This window comes from Platichthys flesus, chromosome 8, assembly GCF_949316205.1.
Source record: "Platichthys flesus chromosome 8, fPlaFle2.1, whole genome shotgun sequence".
NCBI classification, from domain to species: Eukaryota; Metazoa; Chordata; class Actinopteri; order Pleuronectiformes; family Pleuronectidae; genus Platichthys; species Platichthys flesus.
In genome coordinates this window covers 4,643,408-4,661,229 of record NC_084952.1, presented here as the reverse complement: position 1 = coordinate 4,661,229, position 17,822 = coordinate 4,643,408, and the positions used below count along the sequence as shown (strand labels likewise).

At 41.6% G+C, this 17,822-nt stretch overlaps 1 protein-coding gene across 1 annotated transcript; it reads right to left on the bottom strand.

Moving 5' to 3' along the window:
- Positions 1–13: 13 nt before the first annotated feature.
- On the bottom strand, positions 14–9,015 carry neil3 (nei-like DNA glycosylase 3). Its single transcript, XM_062394036.1, has 10 exons — positions 8,811–9,015; positions 8,610–8,716; positions 6,819–6,953; positions 6,198–6,411; positions 5,145–5,219; positions 4,716–4,882; positions 2,859–3,022; positions 1,153–1,567; positions 667–847; positions 14–497 (listed from the first exon to the last, which is right to left on the bottom strand). The coding sequence occupies exons 1-10, from the start codon at positions 8,916–8,918 to the stop codon at positions 315–317; spliced, it is 1,749 nt and encodes a 582-aa protein (XP_062250020.1). The 5' UTR covers positions 8,919–9,015; the 3' UTR covers positions 14–314.
- Between the last annotated feature and the right edge of the window lie 8,807 nt (positions 9,016–17,822).

Sequence of the window (17,822 nt, the reverse complement as noted above, 5' to 3'; positions counted from 1 at the left end):
ACTTCACGCTGAATTGTCATACTGATGATGTTGGTTTTATTCAAAAAGGAAATAAATAAAAAAAGGAAACAAAGCACAGTTGATTTATCACAGTTTCTCTGTAACAACTGTAACGTTATTTATGTCTAAAAGATAAGGAGAATTTAAATGCAAACACTTCATTTGATAGGTATTCTCTGCTCAATGTAAATTTCATCTGCATATTCCACCAATTTTTACGATGAACTATCATGTCCCACTTATATTTCCATTTATTTATATGACCTTATATGTGGGGTCAGCACATCATTTGTATAACCTGCTAGTAGAACACATTAGCAGCCAGGGAGGATGGCTAACCCCGGTCCACTCTCTGCCCACTGGAAGAACTCACACTGTTTACCCTTTTGAAAGCTGCAGGTGTAGAAATTCCGACCGTTGTTGGGTCCTAGTTTCAGAACAGTTCTCATTAAGCAGCGTTTGCCATGGTGACAAGAAGGGAAGTGCTGGTCTGCCCACTGCAACACAGAAAAACACGCTTCTCATTAGTTAGTTGTAAAGACTCATTATAGTCAGTTTAAATTCGATGCAAATAAATGTTTTGGCTAACACTGTAGACGCTTTATTTCTGTATTTTCCAGGCTACACAATGTTATATAGAGCTGAGTTCTTGCTTTCAAGTTTCACCTCAAAGAAGTTGCACTTGGTCTCCCTGGGAAGCGAGCAGCCGTAGAACTGCCGTCCCTTATTCTCCCCGTCCTTGTGGACCACTCGGAGGACAGCTGGACGACCATGGGATGCACAACAGGGGACACTGGGCCTGGAGGAAACCGAGGAGCCGCTACTGGCTGCTCCTGTTTTGCGCGAACTGACAGAAGTGAAGAGGCGCTCTTATTAGCATGAAATAAATTCAAAAATAACACACAGGGAACACCTGTCACGTCAACCCTCATTAGAGAGCAAACAACCACTCCTCAAGCGTGTGATGCTACGTGTGGGTAATAATTGTATTTGCATGTAACCTCTACAGCTACTCATCAATCTGTGTTTCTTTTTAACAATGCTGCATTAAAAATTCAGACAGTTTTTTATCCTACTTATCTTACTGAAGCTGCAAAAAACTTCTCTTATTATAAACTTATTCACGAATAGCCAAGCAAGGGATTCACTCACCCGGAGTGGGGGGTTCCATTTTGAGCATTGTTACTGGGAAAGGGACTGTGATCAATTCTCATTTTCTTGGATGGCTGACTGTAGGAGGCCAGCGCCTCCCCATTGGAGAGCTCGGCATTTTGCTTCTGCCAGCCACCAGAGGCATAATTGGGGCTTGGTGTCCCTTGGCAGACTCTGTATTTATTTAAACCTCGCTTGGCCGCCAAGGAATTCGAATGACTGCCGGCAGGGGAGAGCGGGGAGTTTACAGGCTTTGGCTTCTCGCTCAAGTCGGAGAAAACAAGGGTGGAAGTCCCGAGCCCGGACCTCCAGTTGATTTTGAGCTCCTCCTGTGGTTTCTTGAAGGCATTGCAGGGGTACTTAATCAGGTCGGTGGCGAAGGGGGCTGCCTCGGTGCTGACGTGGTCTTTGTGAACTGTGAAGACGAAGCCACAGTGAGAAATCAATTCATCTTCACAAGCTGCAGCTGATCATGGTGCACTGGCTGCTGTTGTTAGTGTGGAACCACAGAAAGTGTCACAATCCGCTGTGCTGATAATATCCACATGCAAATGTAACCGCATTTATAAAACTTTGAAGCTAGGTAAATGTTTGCCATTGTGGTTAAACTGCATTCCCTGGACTACTGCCATTAATTTACCCTTGAGCAAGGTACTTAGCCCCCAACTGTTTTTAGTGGTGCAGCGTTGTGGTCAACTCATTTATAACTTGGAGAAATGCAAATCAGGGTAATACCGAAAAGCAAAACACAACCTTCCCTCTGGAAATAAGTTGTTATTATTCATTTATACAATTAAAAAACAGGAACAGTTCATCTGCAAACATTGTCCTGGACTTTGCACATGTGTCTTTTCATTTGTAGATCTAGTTTCCATCCAGGTTTTCATCCCCCTTTGAAGATTAAATGTTTTACAGCACAGGCTCAAATAAGATTTTGTGGCTTTTTAACACCAATCAATGGAGGAATAGCTATTTTTACATCCGTACCAGTGATCTCAATTTATTTCAAATATAAAATACTTTTTATAAGCACTATAAATGCAGCCAGATGCTGGGAAATGCGGGTTTTCAGTTCCGTCCAAAGTGTGGCGGCAGGAGAATGAGAACATCTGATGCAACTGCAGGAATCCAAGCCAAAAAAGGAAAGGCTGACATACGATAGTCGGCAATTTACCCATGCCTGAAAAGCTCAGCATAACCAAATGAACCATGGGGAAACTGTGGTCTGGAGTCAGTGATACTCATGCTGCAGCTATTCGCTTGTTCAGTCAGCTGTGATGTGAAAAAATATATATATATTTGAAGAGTGGCAGCAAGATTCCCCCCCAAAAAACACAAAATATTTAAAAATACCATTGGACTGAGGTTTGGCAGATGCAACAGACGGATTTCAGAAGATTTCTTTCACACACTCATTCACTGCTGCCGTCATGTATCTCCACACAGTCGGAGACAAAGGGGCAGTTGACAGACATGCTCGTTATTTGTACACAGACGCAACCACACATGTAGAGATCAGTTTGCTCGTCTGCAGAGTCACTGCAGCAGCTCGGTGACTCACTCTAGAAGCACTTGAGCCTCGATGGCGAGCGGACACGTGGGATCATTCGGCCTGAACCCGCAAAACCGGAGCAACTTGTATTTTATCTCTTGCTTACAAGGACATTGTCGCCCCATTAAATTCCAATTCACAATGTTTGACTCACCCTCAGGTCTCGGAGTGAGGCAGGCATCACAGGCTTTGGCTGCTGGCTGGTTGATGAGCGTGCAGAGCTGACAGGCCCAGTCTTCCTCCTCCTTCTTCGCCACATTATCGCCGGCTGTCTTATTGTACGCCCATTCAATCAGGCTGTTTCTGACTGGGAGCTTACTAGATAAAGAAAAGCAGGGGCGACAAAACATAAATCTTTGGGACTAAAAAACTGGCTTACTAATGAAGGAGACGTGCACTGAAGCTGAAATCACTTCACTGACTGAAAACAGTACAGAGAAAATGAGTAACTCGATATTCATTCTACAGCTGTGACTCAGGAGGTAGAACGGGTCGTCCACTAAGTAGGTCAGTGGTTTGAACCCCAGCGGCTCCAGTCTGCATGCTGAAGGGTCCTTTGACTCTGAACTCCCTTTGCCCCCTGGCAGTGGGTGAATGGTGTATGATAGAGAAAGCCCTGTGTGAATATGTGAAGGCAACGTGTACTGTGAGGCACTCTGAGTGGTCGATAACACCAGATGAGCTCGATATAAATTCAGTCCATTTACTGTTATTTTCCAATGTGGTTTTTGATCTGTGAGAGAAGACGAAAAGCTTCAGAGTAAAAGCATAAAAAAATGGCCTTAAAGTTTACTCAAAAACCCTTTGAAGCAGCGTTAACAAAAGACGAGCATCATAAGCACCGTGAGTTTGATGCAGGACAGATGTATCAGCGTTATGATATGTGTATATATGTACAAATATATATATACATTTATCGTAAAATGTTTTCTGCATAATTTTTTCTGTGAAATTTACATTTAAATATCAGCCAACTGATAACCAGCAGTCAGGTTTTATTCATGATGTGTTATTTTTGCAAAGGTCATAGGTCGCACAGCTTTTTATTATGGAATACAAATATTCCTCTAAATGTTTTAAAAGAGAAGGAAAATGTTTTGCTGGCTTTTTGTTTCTTGTTTTTGGGCGAGTACCCACAGAGTTGCACATGAACATACATTTCTTTGATTACTTATACAAAAAGCAAGTTGTCCTGGGTAGTGGAAGTGCAACATGAATTATACATATATACATCGTAGGACAAACTGGGTGGCCCCATACTCTTAGTGGTTCACACAAGTCAAACTGTGTTACAGGCAAAGAGGAAACTTGCACTGGGCTAACATTTGCAGTTTAAGCAGAGGATGAAGATATGTGAGAAGGCAATGTTTGCTCCCGGCATACATGTTAGTGCTCCGACATGAAGCTCGACTATGTTTGACAAGAAGGCAAATCTGCTCTACCAACAGTAGTAGAGCAGGAGGAAGGAGCGGTGGCTTTCAGGAAACTTTCCTCACAGATTGCATTTATCAGCTGAGTAATGTGTTGTAAGGGCTTTGGGCTCTAACCCCTCGCAAAGCTTTGCTCAAACACAACCCAGGAGGTGTTGAGCCTGTGCCCTGTCTGGCAAACATAGCCTTACATGCGCATTAATACCCCCCCGCCCACTGCCGCCATCCCACTTCTCACTCCCTGCCAAGCCCATCTGCCTGCAAGCATGGCCCCTCTAAAATTGAACCTTTTATCTAAAAAGGCTTTAGAACTTTCTGCAAAGACTTTGGTGTTTGAAAAAATGACACCTTGTTTTACTGTACTGTAGTGGTGTCGCCTTTTAGGCAAGAAAACATAATAAAAAAACTCTACTGTTACAAGACGATTCCAGGTTTTATCACATTTCTACAAAGAAAACATTTAACATTGTAACACCGATTTGCCAACAACGCCTTTGCCAGCCTTCAATGAAAGCATCTTTACAAGAGCTCAACACAAAACTATTGCAGTCAAATTGCCAGTGGTCTGTGTGAATCTCTACCTGATGTCCACCCTGCTGGGATTTCCCGTCTGACAGTGCTCGCAGAAGTAAGTCATCCTCCCGTTGTCTCCAAGACGACAGACGGTGATAACGTGGAAGCACTGGCCGCACTGGGGACGCTTGTAGACTTTGTAATGTTTGTTGAGGGCAGAGCCAGATTTGCGGCACTGATCGGAGACAAGAAAGGGCAGAGGACAGCGAATAGAAAGATTAGGTTAAAAGATAACAAGAGGAACATTCCACAACTTATTCGTCTGTTATGCATCGAAGGAGAAGGAACATTTGTTTTCTGACTCCTGCTCCTCATCCTCAGCTAAACATAGAAATTGAATCTATTCTTGCAAGTTCTAAACCAAAATGTAAATATGTATGAATCTCAATAAACAGTACACAAACAGATCTACAATAAATAAATACAATTTGTCTGACCTTATAAAACAGGAGAGTAAAATCTCGCGTCATTTTCACCAAGTGGTGGATCTGTTCGTCCGCCAGCTGCTGCACCTGAGGAGGAAGCAGAACTCAGTTACAGCTCACAACCAGAGAGGGAAGGAGGAGATCTCATTTGTCTGCAGCCTCGTTTCAACAGAGAGACGAAAACGCACAAATCAATAATACAAGCATATAACCAATAAGACAACCGGACATGAAAACCTGGATCGAAAGTGATGCAACAGAGAAAAATTACATTTCAGAGAGAGAGGATTTGACTAGAGAGGAAAAAACACTTGTAGCTCTGTCAGGACCCTAGTGGACTGGATAATGGAGGGGAAGTTCATAAAGATTCAATGGTCCCAAAAGAAGAAGGGGGCAAAAGTCCTGGATTAATGTCTCGGCCTCCGGTGCTTTATTCATGTCCCCAATCTGATGTTTTCTAAAGGGAACAGAGCCCCTGGAAGCGGAAGCAGTGCTCATCCTGCAAAGGGTGTCTTACTTCCAGCGGTGAGGTGAATCTGTAAGTCAGATTTTTACTCTAGTTTCCTTGATAAAAATATTCCTCAAGAGCAAAGAGAAGGCAGTGGATCGTTCACAACTAAAGAGATATGAGATAGAGATGAGTTGCCTCTTATTAGGACCACAGAGGAGGTGTGTATCCAGAAAACAAGCAGAGCTAGGAATGTGCAGGAAGGACCATCTAATGGGATTTGTCCAGGGTCTATGATCCCAACTCTCTCCCAATGCCCCCCCCCCCTGCAACCCCTCAAAACCTCAAACCTAGTGGGATGCGTTCTCTGAGTGTTTTATGTAAATAAAAAAAGACTGTAAACATATTTGAGTCCCAACATCCCTTCAAAGACAGAACATTTCCATTTTCCAAACTGCACCGATGAATAAGCACGTCTACGCCACCAAGCATATTTTTGTCTTTTCCCCGTTTCACCCCTCCTCATTGCGATGCGCTCCACAACCACACAACAGATTTAACTTCTTTTTTTTTTTTCCTGTTCCTCAGATGAACACAATCTATCATGTTTTCCATACCTTCACGCCCGGGTGGAGGCCCGAGTCAAACAGGGCTTCGTTTTTAATGATGTTCCCGACGCCCGGCATGACGGCCTGGTCGATGAGAACGTCGCAGAGCCTCCTGCTACTCTGGCTCCTCACCGCCTTCTCGGATTGGGAGAAGCTGAACTTGGAGGAGCACACATCCAGACTCTCCATAGTTCTCACCCTTTGCTCGCAGTCCTCCGTCAACCTGCGAGCACACAATTTCAAAGTGCGGTAGCAACTCTGAGAATATATGGCCACTGTTACTGCAAGCGTGCCACCGGGTCACGGGTGCACTGTGGAGGCTACACATTTCTAAAATGGTTTATTTCGTTTATACTCAGCCTCAGTTTGTTTGTTATGAGACGGAGCAGCGTAGGTGAAATTCTCAGACAGTAGAATTAAATGTGTGTCTGGCTGCTCCGGGAGCGTGGAGTCGATGAACAGGACAAATGTTGAGCCACGCCGGCTGCGTTTGTCATGCAACAGCCGCCGTGTTCAGACACAGACTAATGTAGGACATACTCCCTGTGTGCGTCTCCCCGTATGAGACTCATACCCCAAGGTGAACTTCTGTCACCTCAATCTATCCCGGCAAGCTGGTGTCCCCATTACCTTATTTCCACAGTGCTGTCAAAGAAGCACACAACGTCGTTAGTCAGGTGTATTTCCAGCACTGGTGCAGAGCCCGTCCTCTCCTTCCTCTCAGCGGGGTTTATACGCATTGATCCATTCATACCGAAGTGGACTCTAAAGGAGGTGAGCATGAAAGAGAGGTGGAAAAGAAAAAGACAAATTTACTCTGAGGATAGCGGGTCTCAATCCATATAGGACTTGTCAACTGAAGGACAAAGAGGTGGCCAGACAGTGGGAGACTCCATCTCAGCAGTGTGTCTACAGACATACTTCAGTACTCACATACAAGCCACTGGAATTTGACCATGATGATTATAGAACCACTGCTACACTGTAAAATAGAAAACCATTCATATAATGGTGCCTTTCTATTTAATATCTCTTGCTGTGAAAGATCATTACAGACAATGTTACAAATGGGGAGTAAATTACTGAATTGAGGCCGAATACTGAAAACTAAAGCAACACCGCCCATTACAATAATAACTGGTATTAATCCGTGAATACAATGCAGTGAAAAGAGCTTTGATTTTATAGAAAACTACTGAGCAAGTTGTTTTCAGAGCCTTATTTCAAAAAGCTGTTCCCCTCAGTCTATAAGAATCAAGGCTTTATTGGCACTGAACAAAATAATACAACGAAATTTGCGGCAATAAAAAAACGACACACACACATCATAGCATTCTCATCTTATGCTGGTCTATGCTTTGTTATTCTTTTGTTGTATTCAGAGATGTGTTGCTTGGTTATTGTACAGCACTTTATATGTATTATATTCTCTCTGCAGGTATCTGACCCCAGAGCTGCAGGATTCAGACAGTCAGAGCTGAAACCTGATGCTGCACAGCTGTTCCTGGTCTCTCTCTCTCTCTCTCTCTCTCTCTCTCTCTCTCTCTCTCTCTCTCTCTCTCTCTCTCTCTCTCTCTCTCTCTCTCTCTCTCTCTCTCTCTCTCTCTCTCTCTCTCTCTCTCTCTCTCTCTCTCTCTCTCTCTCTCTCTCTCTCTCTCTCTCTCTCTCTCTCTCTCTCTCTCTCTCTCTCTCTCTCTCTCTCTCTCTCTCTCTCTCTCTCTCTCTCTCTCTCTCTCTCTCTCTCTCTCTCTCTCTCTCTCTCTCTCTCTCTTCCCTAAGTTCCTGTGCTGGGCCAGTCGAGGCAGATGGCCGCCCACATCCAGTCTGCTCCTCCAGGTTTCTTCTTCTTCTAGCTATTGAGGGAGTGTTTTCTCTCCACGGTTCCCAAAGTGCTGCTCATCGTGGCAACTGTTTGGTTTCTCTATACATATTTTTTTAAGGTCTTGATCTTCTATGTAAAGTGCCTTGAGATAATATGTATGATAATTTTGTGCTATACAAATAAAATTGGATTGAAAAATAAAATAAACCTGAGCTGTGTTGTGTTGCGTAAACGTCCCTCCACGTGTAGGAACAGTGGAGGCCCGGAGGAGGGCGCTGTGGGGAGCACTACTCTCACAAGAGGAAAACATTTATCGAGGGATTAAGATATAATATAAAATAAATTATTATATACAGTACATAACATCCATGTGGGACCGACTTCTTAGAAACTGGATTATTAGATTATATATATTATTTGGGGCCATTTATATTGTATGTACTTTTGAAGTATTGCATGTTTTCTTATTTTTACTTAACTGAAATGTTTTTTGGACTTTGCTCTTTGCTGAACATCTGTTGTGGGACCAATAAATAAAATAAATGATGGATGATTGTATCTGTAATTCACAGTGTGTGTGTGTGTGTGTGCTTGTTTACCTTAACGCCCTCGGACCAAAGTGCATGAACAGCTCCTTCCCCAGAGTCTGAACCCCGGAGAACACACAGCCGACGAAACCGAGGAAGACATGTCCCCCGCTGTTTCTCTGTGGAGACACACACACCCGAAGTTAACACACAGCTCCACTGGTCAGGGAGGACATGTTGTAAACAAACACAACTCAACACAACAGAACTCACCGCTGCTGTCTTCGTCAGGCTTCCTCTGAACTCTCTCACTTTCTGTCCTCTCTTGACCTTGGAGCGAATCTTCTCTCCGTTCAAAGTGCAGCCGGGACCTTCCACCATTTTCCAGATCTCTAGGAAACTTAACCCGAGTTAGAAATGAGGGAAACTTAACCCGAGTTAAATGCGCGTGTTTTTTGTGCTCCAGACTCCGCGCCAAGAAATTGAATGTGGCGCATGCGCGGTGCGGTTCAGGTCGGATGTATTTCCGGGTTTGTTCCCAAACTAAAGGAATGAATCAGATTTAATTTGTATAATATTCACAAATCACAATATGTCTCAAAGAGTTCAACAAAGTTTTAAAACTACAAAGAATACAAATTAACAGGGAAAAATAATAATAAAGACAATACACTTAATTTTGTAGCACTTTTAAAACACAGAGTTTACAAAGACAACAAAGCAAGAAAAGTTAATTAAAATTTGGAATACGTAAAATAGTTCTTCTTTCAACATTGATAAGGAATAAAACAATTTGTAGCATAATAGAAAAGTTTGTCAGTGTTTAAAGAGCAGATTAAGCAATTTCTCCAAATGTGTGGTGTATTGAAGAGACTGCAAATTGTGATCTGTTAATTTGGAGGTTTTATTTTACAATTTGTAGTTTCAACATTGTTCTGTGAAAACATTATAAAAGAAGAATTGTCAAAAAATATCTAATATCTAGAAGCCATGTTTTTTTTATCACGTACTAGCTCTTTTCAGAATTGTCATCCGGGGACAAATAACGTTTTTTGAATAAGAATTTAGATTGTTAGTGAATGTTAGTCAATGTTGTGTGACCGGGTGGTTAACTGCAAACACGTCTTTGGCCACTTATAATGTAATTATTGGGTTGGAGGTATTTTTTAAATTTTATCACAACTTTAATAATCATCAAGTTAGGTGTGTTCAAATTATGACGACCTGCACATTACTTCCTCCTACAGGTTGTGGTTAGATTGCAGTATTGGGTTATTATTTTGGGTGTAATACTACGATTACTTCAATTACTCATTTAAAAATCCTTGTCCTTAATAAAAATAATAATAATCTTCCCTGTGATAGCCTACAGCACCATACAGCTTTTGTTGTTGTTTTCTGCAACTTCCATATGGTCCGTCTTCATGTTCAGTCTGCTGAGATATCTGCCTCCTTCCCCCTCCCAATAATAATAATATTTCACTCCTTCGCATGGTGGAGGAGTTTCATCCCTTCTCTTAATTTCCTCCATTCTTTCTGCCACACAGCTGTTGTGTTTCCCGATAATGGAGTAGTACTCATTTGTCCCAATGAGCTCACTCACAATCTGTGTCTCCACTGCCTCATTCCCTTCCATCCTCCCCACATGGGCAGGCACCCAAAGTAACCCCCAGCTGAACCTCCAGCCTGCCTGGTCCCATATAACATAATCAACACATCCACCTCAAGGCCCTGACCCAGCTCCTTTGCATTCCCCCTGTGTCGTCAGGAACTGAATCCCGACTTGAGAACCCCAGCTCGCCTCTGTTTCACCTCTTCTTTCACTATGCGCAGCCACTATTTGTCTGTTCTAAGAGATTGTAACAGATTTTCCACTTTGGGGCCCATCAGCATTCATTTGTTGAAAATGAATCAGTTGTTCTTCAGCCTCTCCCTTGTGATGTCACCCTGAGATATGTTCCTATTGTCTGTGAGACACTGACGTCTGTTTCTGGAGTGGATTAAAATCGGTGGTGATACAAGTGGCCAGTGAATTACAGTGGGCGTCCCCAGCTCTCCTCACCCCATCAGCCTCTACACGTCTTCATTCATCTGGAAACACTCCCACAGTTTTTCTCAGCCCCACTCCCAAGCGTCTTCCTGAAATAATCTAATTAGGTTCTCTCCTTTGTGTCCCTTTACTTTACTTATGTACTGCATGGGCAGTTTTGAACTCTGAAAGGTTTCTGAAAGCAGTGGGTACATAAGTTATATCAGAAAACAAGAAAATTGCAATGTTTTTAATATTATATTTGTATTTCAGGTGCCCTCTGTATATATGCTACTACAGACCTATGCTTTTGCTCATTCCTTTGTTCATTTGCTAGTTCTACTTCACTAATCATGGACCTTTACAAATAAACCTGACATTATAAAGCAATAAATAAACATATATAGTAATAGCCCTTGACTTCTGAAAGTTATATTTTAGTTGGACAGTGGCGACCCACCTTTATAAGATGAGAAAGATTTTCCTTAATCCCATATTCAATAGCTTCTACATTTCCATTGTGACACAGCTTAACTTCTCAAATGATATGTAAAAGATGCTATAATCTTTTTTGAGAAAAGGTCTCATTCAAACTATGATATCCTCTAAAGACATGTTTTGATTTTAGATTTTGATCATCATGCAGCCTTATGCTAAAGCATATCTTAACTTTTAAACGAGAGCCATCACATTAATGCTTTGCTCAAAGACTCTTTTCCTAAGGATGACTATACGATTGTTCAATAATTGTTTTAATGCAGATAAATGTCTTTATGATAAATAGTTCTTGATCAGTTGTAAATGTTGAATATTTGTCGAGACCAGGTGTTGTTATTTACCAAATCAACTTCCTAAAAATGGCTGCTGATGATGTGGTTTCATTGGATATGAAACAGTGATTCATAAATAGGAGACAAACACAATTATCAAAGACAGATTTCTCTTTATTCTAAAAGATGATCCAATTCAACAAGGGTGATGTTTTTATTCAATATCATATCCTCTCACGTGCTACTTCAAATATCATAGAACATAATTCTTCCTTCAATGTACTTTTGCATGTTGTGTCACAGAAGTAAAAAGATCAACAGCTACATGTCAATCTTCACCTTCTTTTTCCTTTTTTATTCTTGTGAGTGTCCAAAATGATACGAAAGTGTAATTTAGTTAGTGTTGGTGCTAAAGTTTGATGACGCAGTATCTTGTGCCAAAATCTTTAAAAACATCAAGCGCCAACAATCTGCAGGAAATAAGGGGATACCGGTAGTTCTTTCATTTGTCCAGTTGAGGGCGCTAAAGCACCATACTTAAGACTGAGAGAGAGATAGATAGATAGATAGATAGATAGATAGATAGATAGATAGATAGATAGATAGATAGATAGATAGATAGATAGATAGATAGATAGATAGATAGATAGATAGATAGATAGATAGATAGATAGATAGATAGATAGATAGATAGATAGATAGATAGATAGAAGTAATTGCTTGATGACATGTTGACTTTCATTGAGAATGCCATGGTGCGTTAAAGTTCCTGAAAGTTTTACGTCTCCTAAATTCTGTCCATGTAGAGTTTAACTGCCAGATGTTTGTTTCAAGAATCCCATATGGCAGAGAAGAATAAATAGATAAAGGAATTCAAAGGAATTATAATTTTCATTACTGTCACAAGATTTTCTGCATGGTCTGCCTGTGTAATTGCAGCAACTTCTTTGCTCTGCAGTTTTGCCATCCAGAAAACCCTTCTGTGGGCCCAGATAAAAATAGGTTGACTATATGTTCTCCAGCCAAGTGTACAGCCGTGCCCTCCTCCTCCTCCTCCTCCTTCAAAAAAGAAAAGGCAGCGCTCAGCAATAATGTCTATTGAAATCTGAAGCCGCCCTCTCTCACATTGGCCCCAGAGGAAGTGGAACACTTGAAGGTGGGTCTCATCCATGGAATTGTGATGTAATTCAATCCAAGTGAGGTGATTGTGCCCCCTCTCTCCTGCAGGATCCTGGGATAAAAGCAAAATAATGTGTCCTGCTGTGTGTCTGCCGAGTTTCGCTCGCTCCACACAAAGAGACATATTAAAGATTAAAGGAGAATAAGCCCATTTCTCCTGATGGGGCTCAGATGCTCCACATTCTGTGTGTTCGGTACAGGCGGCTGCTTCAAATCAGATCAGAGCAGATTCATAGTCATAAAAAGACAAAAAAGTGTCGTGCGGAGTTGTCGATGTTAGTGAAGTGTGCAGAGGGGGATCCCCACTGTGTCTTCAGGCGTCTATGGCTCAAAAGGTTTGTCCATTGACCACGAGGCCGGTAGTTTGATCCGGGCTCCACCTGTTTGCATTCCAAAGTGTCTTTGAGCAACATACTGAGCCCCCAAATGGCCCTGGAATAAAGTTCTACATGTGTTTGTGTGTGAATTGGTGTATATGTACATACATTCACCACATACCTTACACTTACCTTAGAAGTTTGGTTTGGTTTTAATTTGTTATTTGATGCTTTAAAAATGAGGTGAAACATTATAATTTGACAGCTGAGGCTGACTCGTGATTGGACGAGAGACTCTGGCTCAAAATGATATCACCAGTGCAAGATGGCAGCTCCCTAATGCAGATTATTTGGGCTTCAGTTTTCATCTCTATTTACAGTTTCTGATCAATGCATGTCAGGTTTTTTTTCATATTCTTGTATTTTTCTATATTCTACATTCGATTTGATGTATTTTAAAAGATAAAAATTTGACCTTTCTCCCTTTGTACTGAACACGTGTTGCTGTTTCCTCAACTTTCCTGTAAGCACGATTCTGAACAACAAAAAACTTTTAGTTGTTGATGAGCCACCATGTGACACCAGCGACAGCTAAGAAATTAACCTTTTGCTTATTTCATTTTGCTGCAATAACACTGACATCTGTTTCCACCAAGAACAAGAGAGGACACACTCTCAGCTCTGTAAAAATACGGGAAAGGGATTTTTTTTTTTGCTGTGAGACACTAAAGAGACTAAACTCAACCTCGGACCCGGTGGAGCGAGCCGCACGCAGCCTGCAGTTTGTCAGCCGAAAATATAAAAAGTGCATCTGCAGTCGCACAGCTCTCCAAGATCTAGATGATCACCCAGGCGTGGCCAGAAAACTGATGAGCACTGGAGGGGGAAAGTGTCAAGGTGTGTAGAGATAAACACATTGTGCTTCCAGGTGTGGCACAAAGAGAGGAGCCAGCATTTTACAGCTTTACACAGCAGAGCTCCTGTATATATCAAGGATTCTCTCCCTCCCTCTGAGGCTGCACGCCATCGGAGATCAGCTTATAGAGGTCCAGAGGTTCCATGATTCTGATGGCTGATTGGATCCTTCACACTGTGAAATAACTTTATCAGCTGCAGAAACTCTATTGCTGCTTTTAAATCCTCTCTTAGAAACATCATTTTACTTTTCAAAAGCCTTTATCTCTGGGTGAATTACTATTTATGTTGTTTACTTTTATTGTATTGTTTTTGTTTGTATTTGACTAAATTTAATTGTTATTTTATTGTTGTTTTATCCTGTTGTTAAGCTCTTTGTAATTTTGTCAAAGAAAATCATATTCAAAGAGATTATTTTTATTATTATTTTTATTATAAAAGTAGGGAATCAGTAAATATGGGATTTTAAACAACTTTACCTTGTGCATGTACAATGTGAGTATGTGCAATTTGTTTTGTCAATGCTTAACACGTACTCATATTTCTCACATATGCATCTTTATGTTGACATTTGTTTTATACCCAAGCTTTATTTGATCTTCCTTGTAATTTGCTTTGTCGTATAAACTTCAGAATCTAAAACGTTTTCATATTTTGAGTCACAAATTATGAGACCCACATGTTCATATATAATGTCCAACTTTACAGAAGTGAAAGACATCTTCCCATAAAATACTTCACGAGCATAAACATAAACAGAAATTGATCTTAGCATCTAACAAGCACTGGAGTGGACGTCCTTGATTCTCATTGGTCACATCCTCATCAATATGTCCATGCTGTGTTGCCAACAGCACAGACTTGCTGTTGAATTTTTATTTGTTGGAGGTAATAAATTGTCATCGTTAAATCTCAAAAACAATCTCCAGTTTTAATCCACATCCCCCACACGTTCTTTATACTAATAAATTACTTTTACTACACAGAAGTAATTTCCTTACGATCAGCCGCCCATCTGATGGAGTGGAGTTGTTCCACAGAATCTCATCTGGTAGTGATTCAGTTTGTCCAGCGCAACATCTCTACAACTGCTTCCCGCCCTTTAACTTTAAAATGATCCCGCCAAGTGATCAGGTGGAGAAATCAGTGTGAACTGCTTCAGGATGTTTAGATGAACTGAGGATTCTAACATCCCGGACTTTGGATTTAATATTTAACGTGAGAAAGATGGTCGCTGCATAACTCGACAATAACCACGATGACCAGCTGATCTCTGACAAACCTTCAGGCTGTTTTTCACTGAGGATTTAAGATGAACCAGTAAAAGGAAACTAGAGTTCAAGACAAGCTTGTACAAACAACTCTAATTTTATTGATGAAGAGATTCCTAATGTTTCAAACTGATTCTCTCCAGTCCTGCAAAATTGTGCAGCTGTTGATGATGCATTTAAATGTACAGTAAGTGAATGGGTCTGATCATGCATCCATATACATGCACTGCACATGCATGCATACATCATTAATGCATGTGTTTGTAATCATAACATTTCTCTCTGTGTGTGTATCTGTTATTAAACAGATAATTAATAAAATACAATTCTTTTCATCCACGTGGCTGTTTGATGAATACTTGATGAGCTCTGAAATGAAATAAGATTTCATTCATCACGAGTGTGAAAAGCCTTTTCAGCTGCAGGGACATGGAGCATGACCCTGCTATCGATTTGCAGTGAATAATTAATTCATTAGGGTTGACCCCATAAAAGAATAGTCAGCGATGTGACTGTGCATGTCTTGTATAAAAATAACCGATTTGACTTTTCGGACTTTTAACTTCCAGGTTGACTCAATGTACAGAGGAGTGTGTATAGTAAATTTCGACCCTCAGACAGAACGGTGTTTATGTTTTTTCCTCTGGAATAAGTATAAAACTGTGTGAGAAGCAAATATGACAGTTGTTCCCTCGCTGGCGAGAAGCTTAACTGCAGATGGAGTTGCGTTGCTATGCAACTGGGATTTCAAAAGCACTTGCAGTGGCAGGGTCACATTTCAGCGTCTGTCTCCACCGGCTCGGCAGCAACTGATGACTGCTAATAACGCTATTTTTAAAGCTCCTCATTTGCGACTCTCTGAATGTGGAATATTCTGTAGCACACGAAATGCGACACTGTTTTCATCAGGTTATTTCATCTTTCTTTGCTCAATCATACATTATTATTATTATTATTATTCCAGGGACGAACTCGAGTGGCACTGTAAACATTATATATCCATTATCCATAATCCAGAGGATAAAAACACAGAAATGAGAATATATTATTGGATGGAGATGTAAAGGCCGATAGCTTTCAGCTTCTGAGCATCATAATATTGACTTATTGTGTTATTTTTCATCAAAGCAAAGGAAAGCACGTTTTTCCAATAGACCCACACTCTCCAGCTGCTACTCTATAATCTACAGGGTGAGTTAAATGCACCTCACGTATAAGTGGTTCATGATTTCATCCTCCCTGCAGGATTTTATATATTATTGTCCAATAACTATCTTTATAAAGCCATGGATTGTGAATAATATCACACTTTAGGGCAAAGAAGAAAAAAATGCTCTTCACGCCAGCACTCCTCCCTGAACATACACACACACACACACACACACACACTTGCAAGTCCCAACATACCTTTATCAGAAAGTCTTTTAAAGTCTTAAAGAGCCCAAGTATTTAATCTGTGTAAATGTCAGAGCTCATGCTACCCCATTAAATATCTATTTCATTTCTTAATCTCAAGTAACTTCCTTCTTTTGTGTTGCAGAGGTAAATTAAGCAATCGCCTCAGGCAAGAAATGATTCTCGATGAGTGTGCAACCATCTGTTGATTTAACTCTTATTAAAACAATATGAGCTGTATTATATAAAAGTGTTTTTCCAGTCTTTTCAAACACTCACTTCCAGCGTTTTATTCCGATCACCACACACACACCACATTTTTGGCGCAGCCATCAGGGGGGCAATTAAGAATCCAACATCTTGCCCCAGGACACTTGGGGAAAGTAGACTGGAGGAGCCGGGTGTTGAACCTTCTGGTTTGTGGACAGCTCGCTCTGCCTCCTGAGACACAGCCGCCCAGTATGGGACGTCGATATTGCAGAATTAAACCCTGGACATGTCACCAGAGTATTGCAGGGTCAACATACAGAGACACACAACTACCCACACTAAGAGTCTCCAACAAACATCACCACAGCCTGCATGTGAGGGAGGAAGCTGTAGCAGGAGGGAACACACGCACCAGGAGAACATGTGAATTCCGGGAACCAGGAACTTTGTCGGTGTTAAGCAACAGAGCAAACCACCACACCACCGTTTTTAGTTCCTTAGACTAAATATAAGAAAAGAATGAGTCGTTAAGACGGCTATGTGTTTTCCTCCGGCCGCTCTGGCTCAGCTCACCACATCAAACCACATCCCAGCGCTGGAGTCACACACGGCACCTTTCATAGTCAGAGGCCTGCTGGGAGACCCGGAGCAGGTCACGCCGGGTCTGTGAAGTCACGCACTGACTCAACCGCGGACTGACCAGGAAAATAAAAACAGGATATAACAACTTTCTTTAACGTGAAGTCAACCACCGGGAACAACACATCACAGCAACACTCACAGGCTGGTGCCGGAGGCCGAGACACTGGCAGAAAGGTCAACGCAGCGGGACTCACACACCCTGGAGCTCTGTCACAAAAGCAGAGTGAGTGTCTGGCTTTTCTGACACGTTACTGATGAACTGTTTCACAACAAAATGGCTGCAGAGACAGAGGGAAATCAACAGATCAGTGTTTTTCAGATTTCCCCTCTAGGTGGCAGCGTTCCCTTGGTGAACAGCGACGCTCTCTCTTGAGGAATTGGACAAAACCACTCGTTTCACTGGCTGTGCTTGTTACTGGGATAAGTGGTGAACCAACAGGCATCAAAATAACTGCATTAGCTTAAACCGAGACGTGCAGCTCTTTCATCCAGACGCTGCCGCTGTCAGGAGCAGGAAAAGTTAATCGTCAGTCGACATCATTACTGCAGCCTCTCTT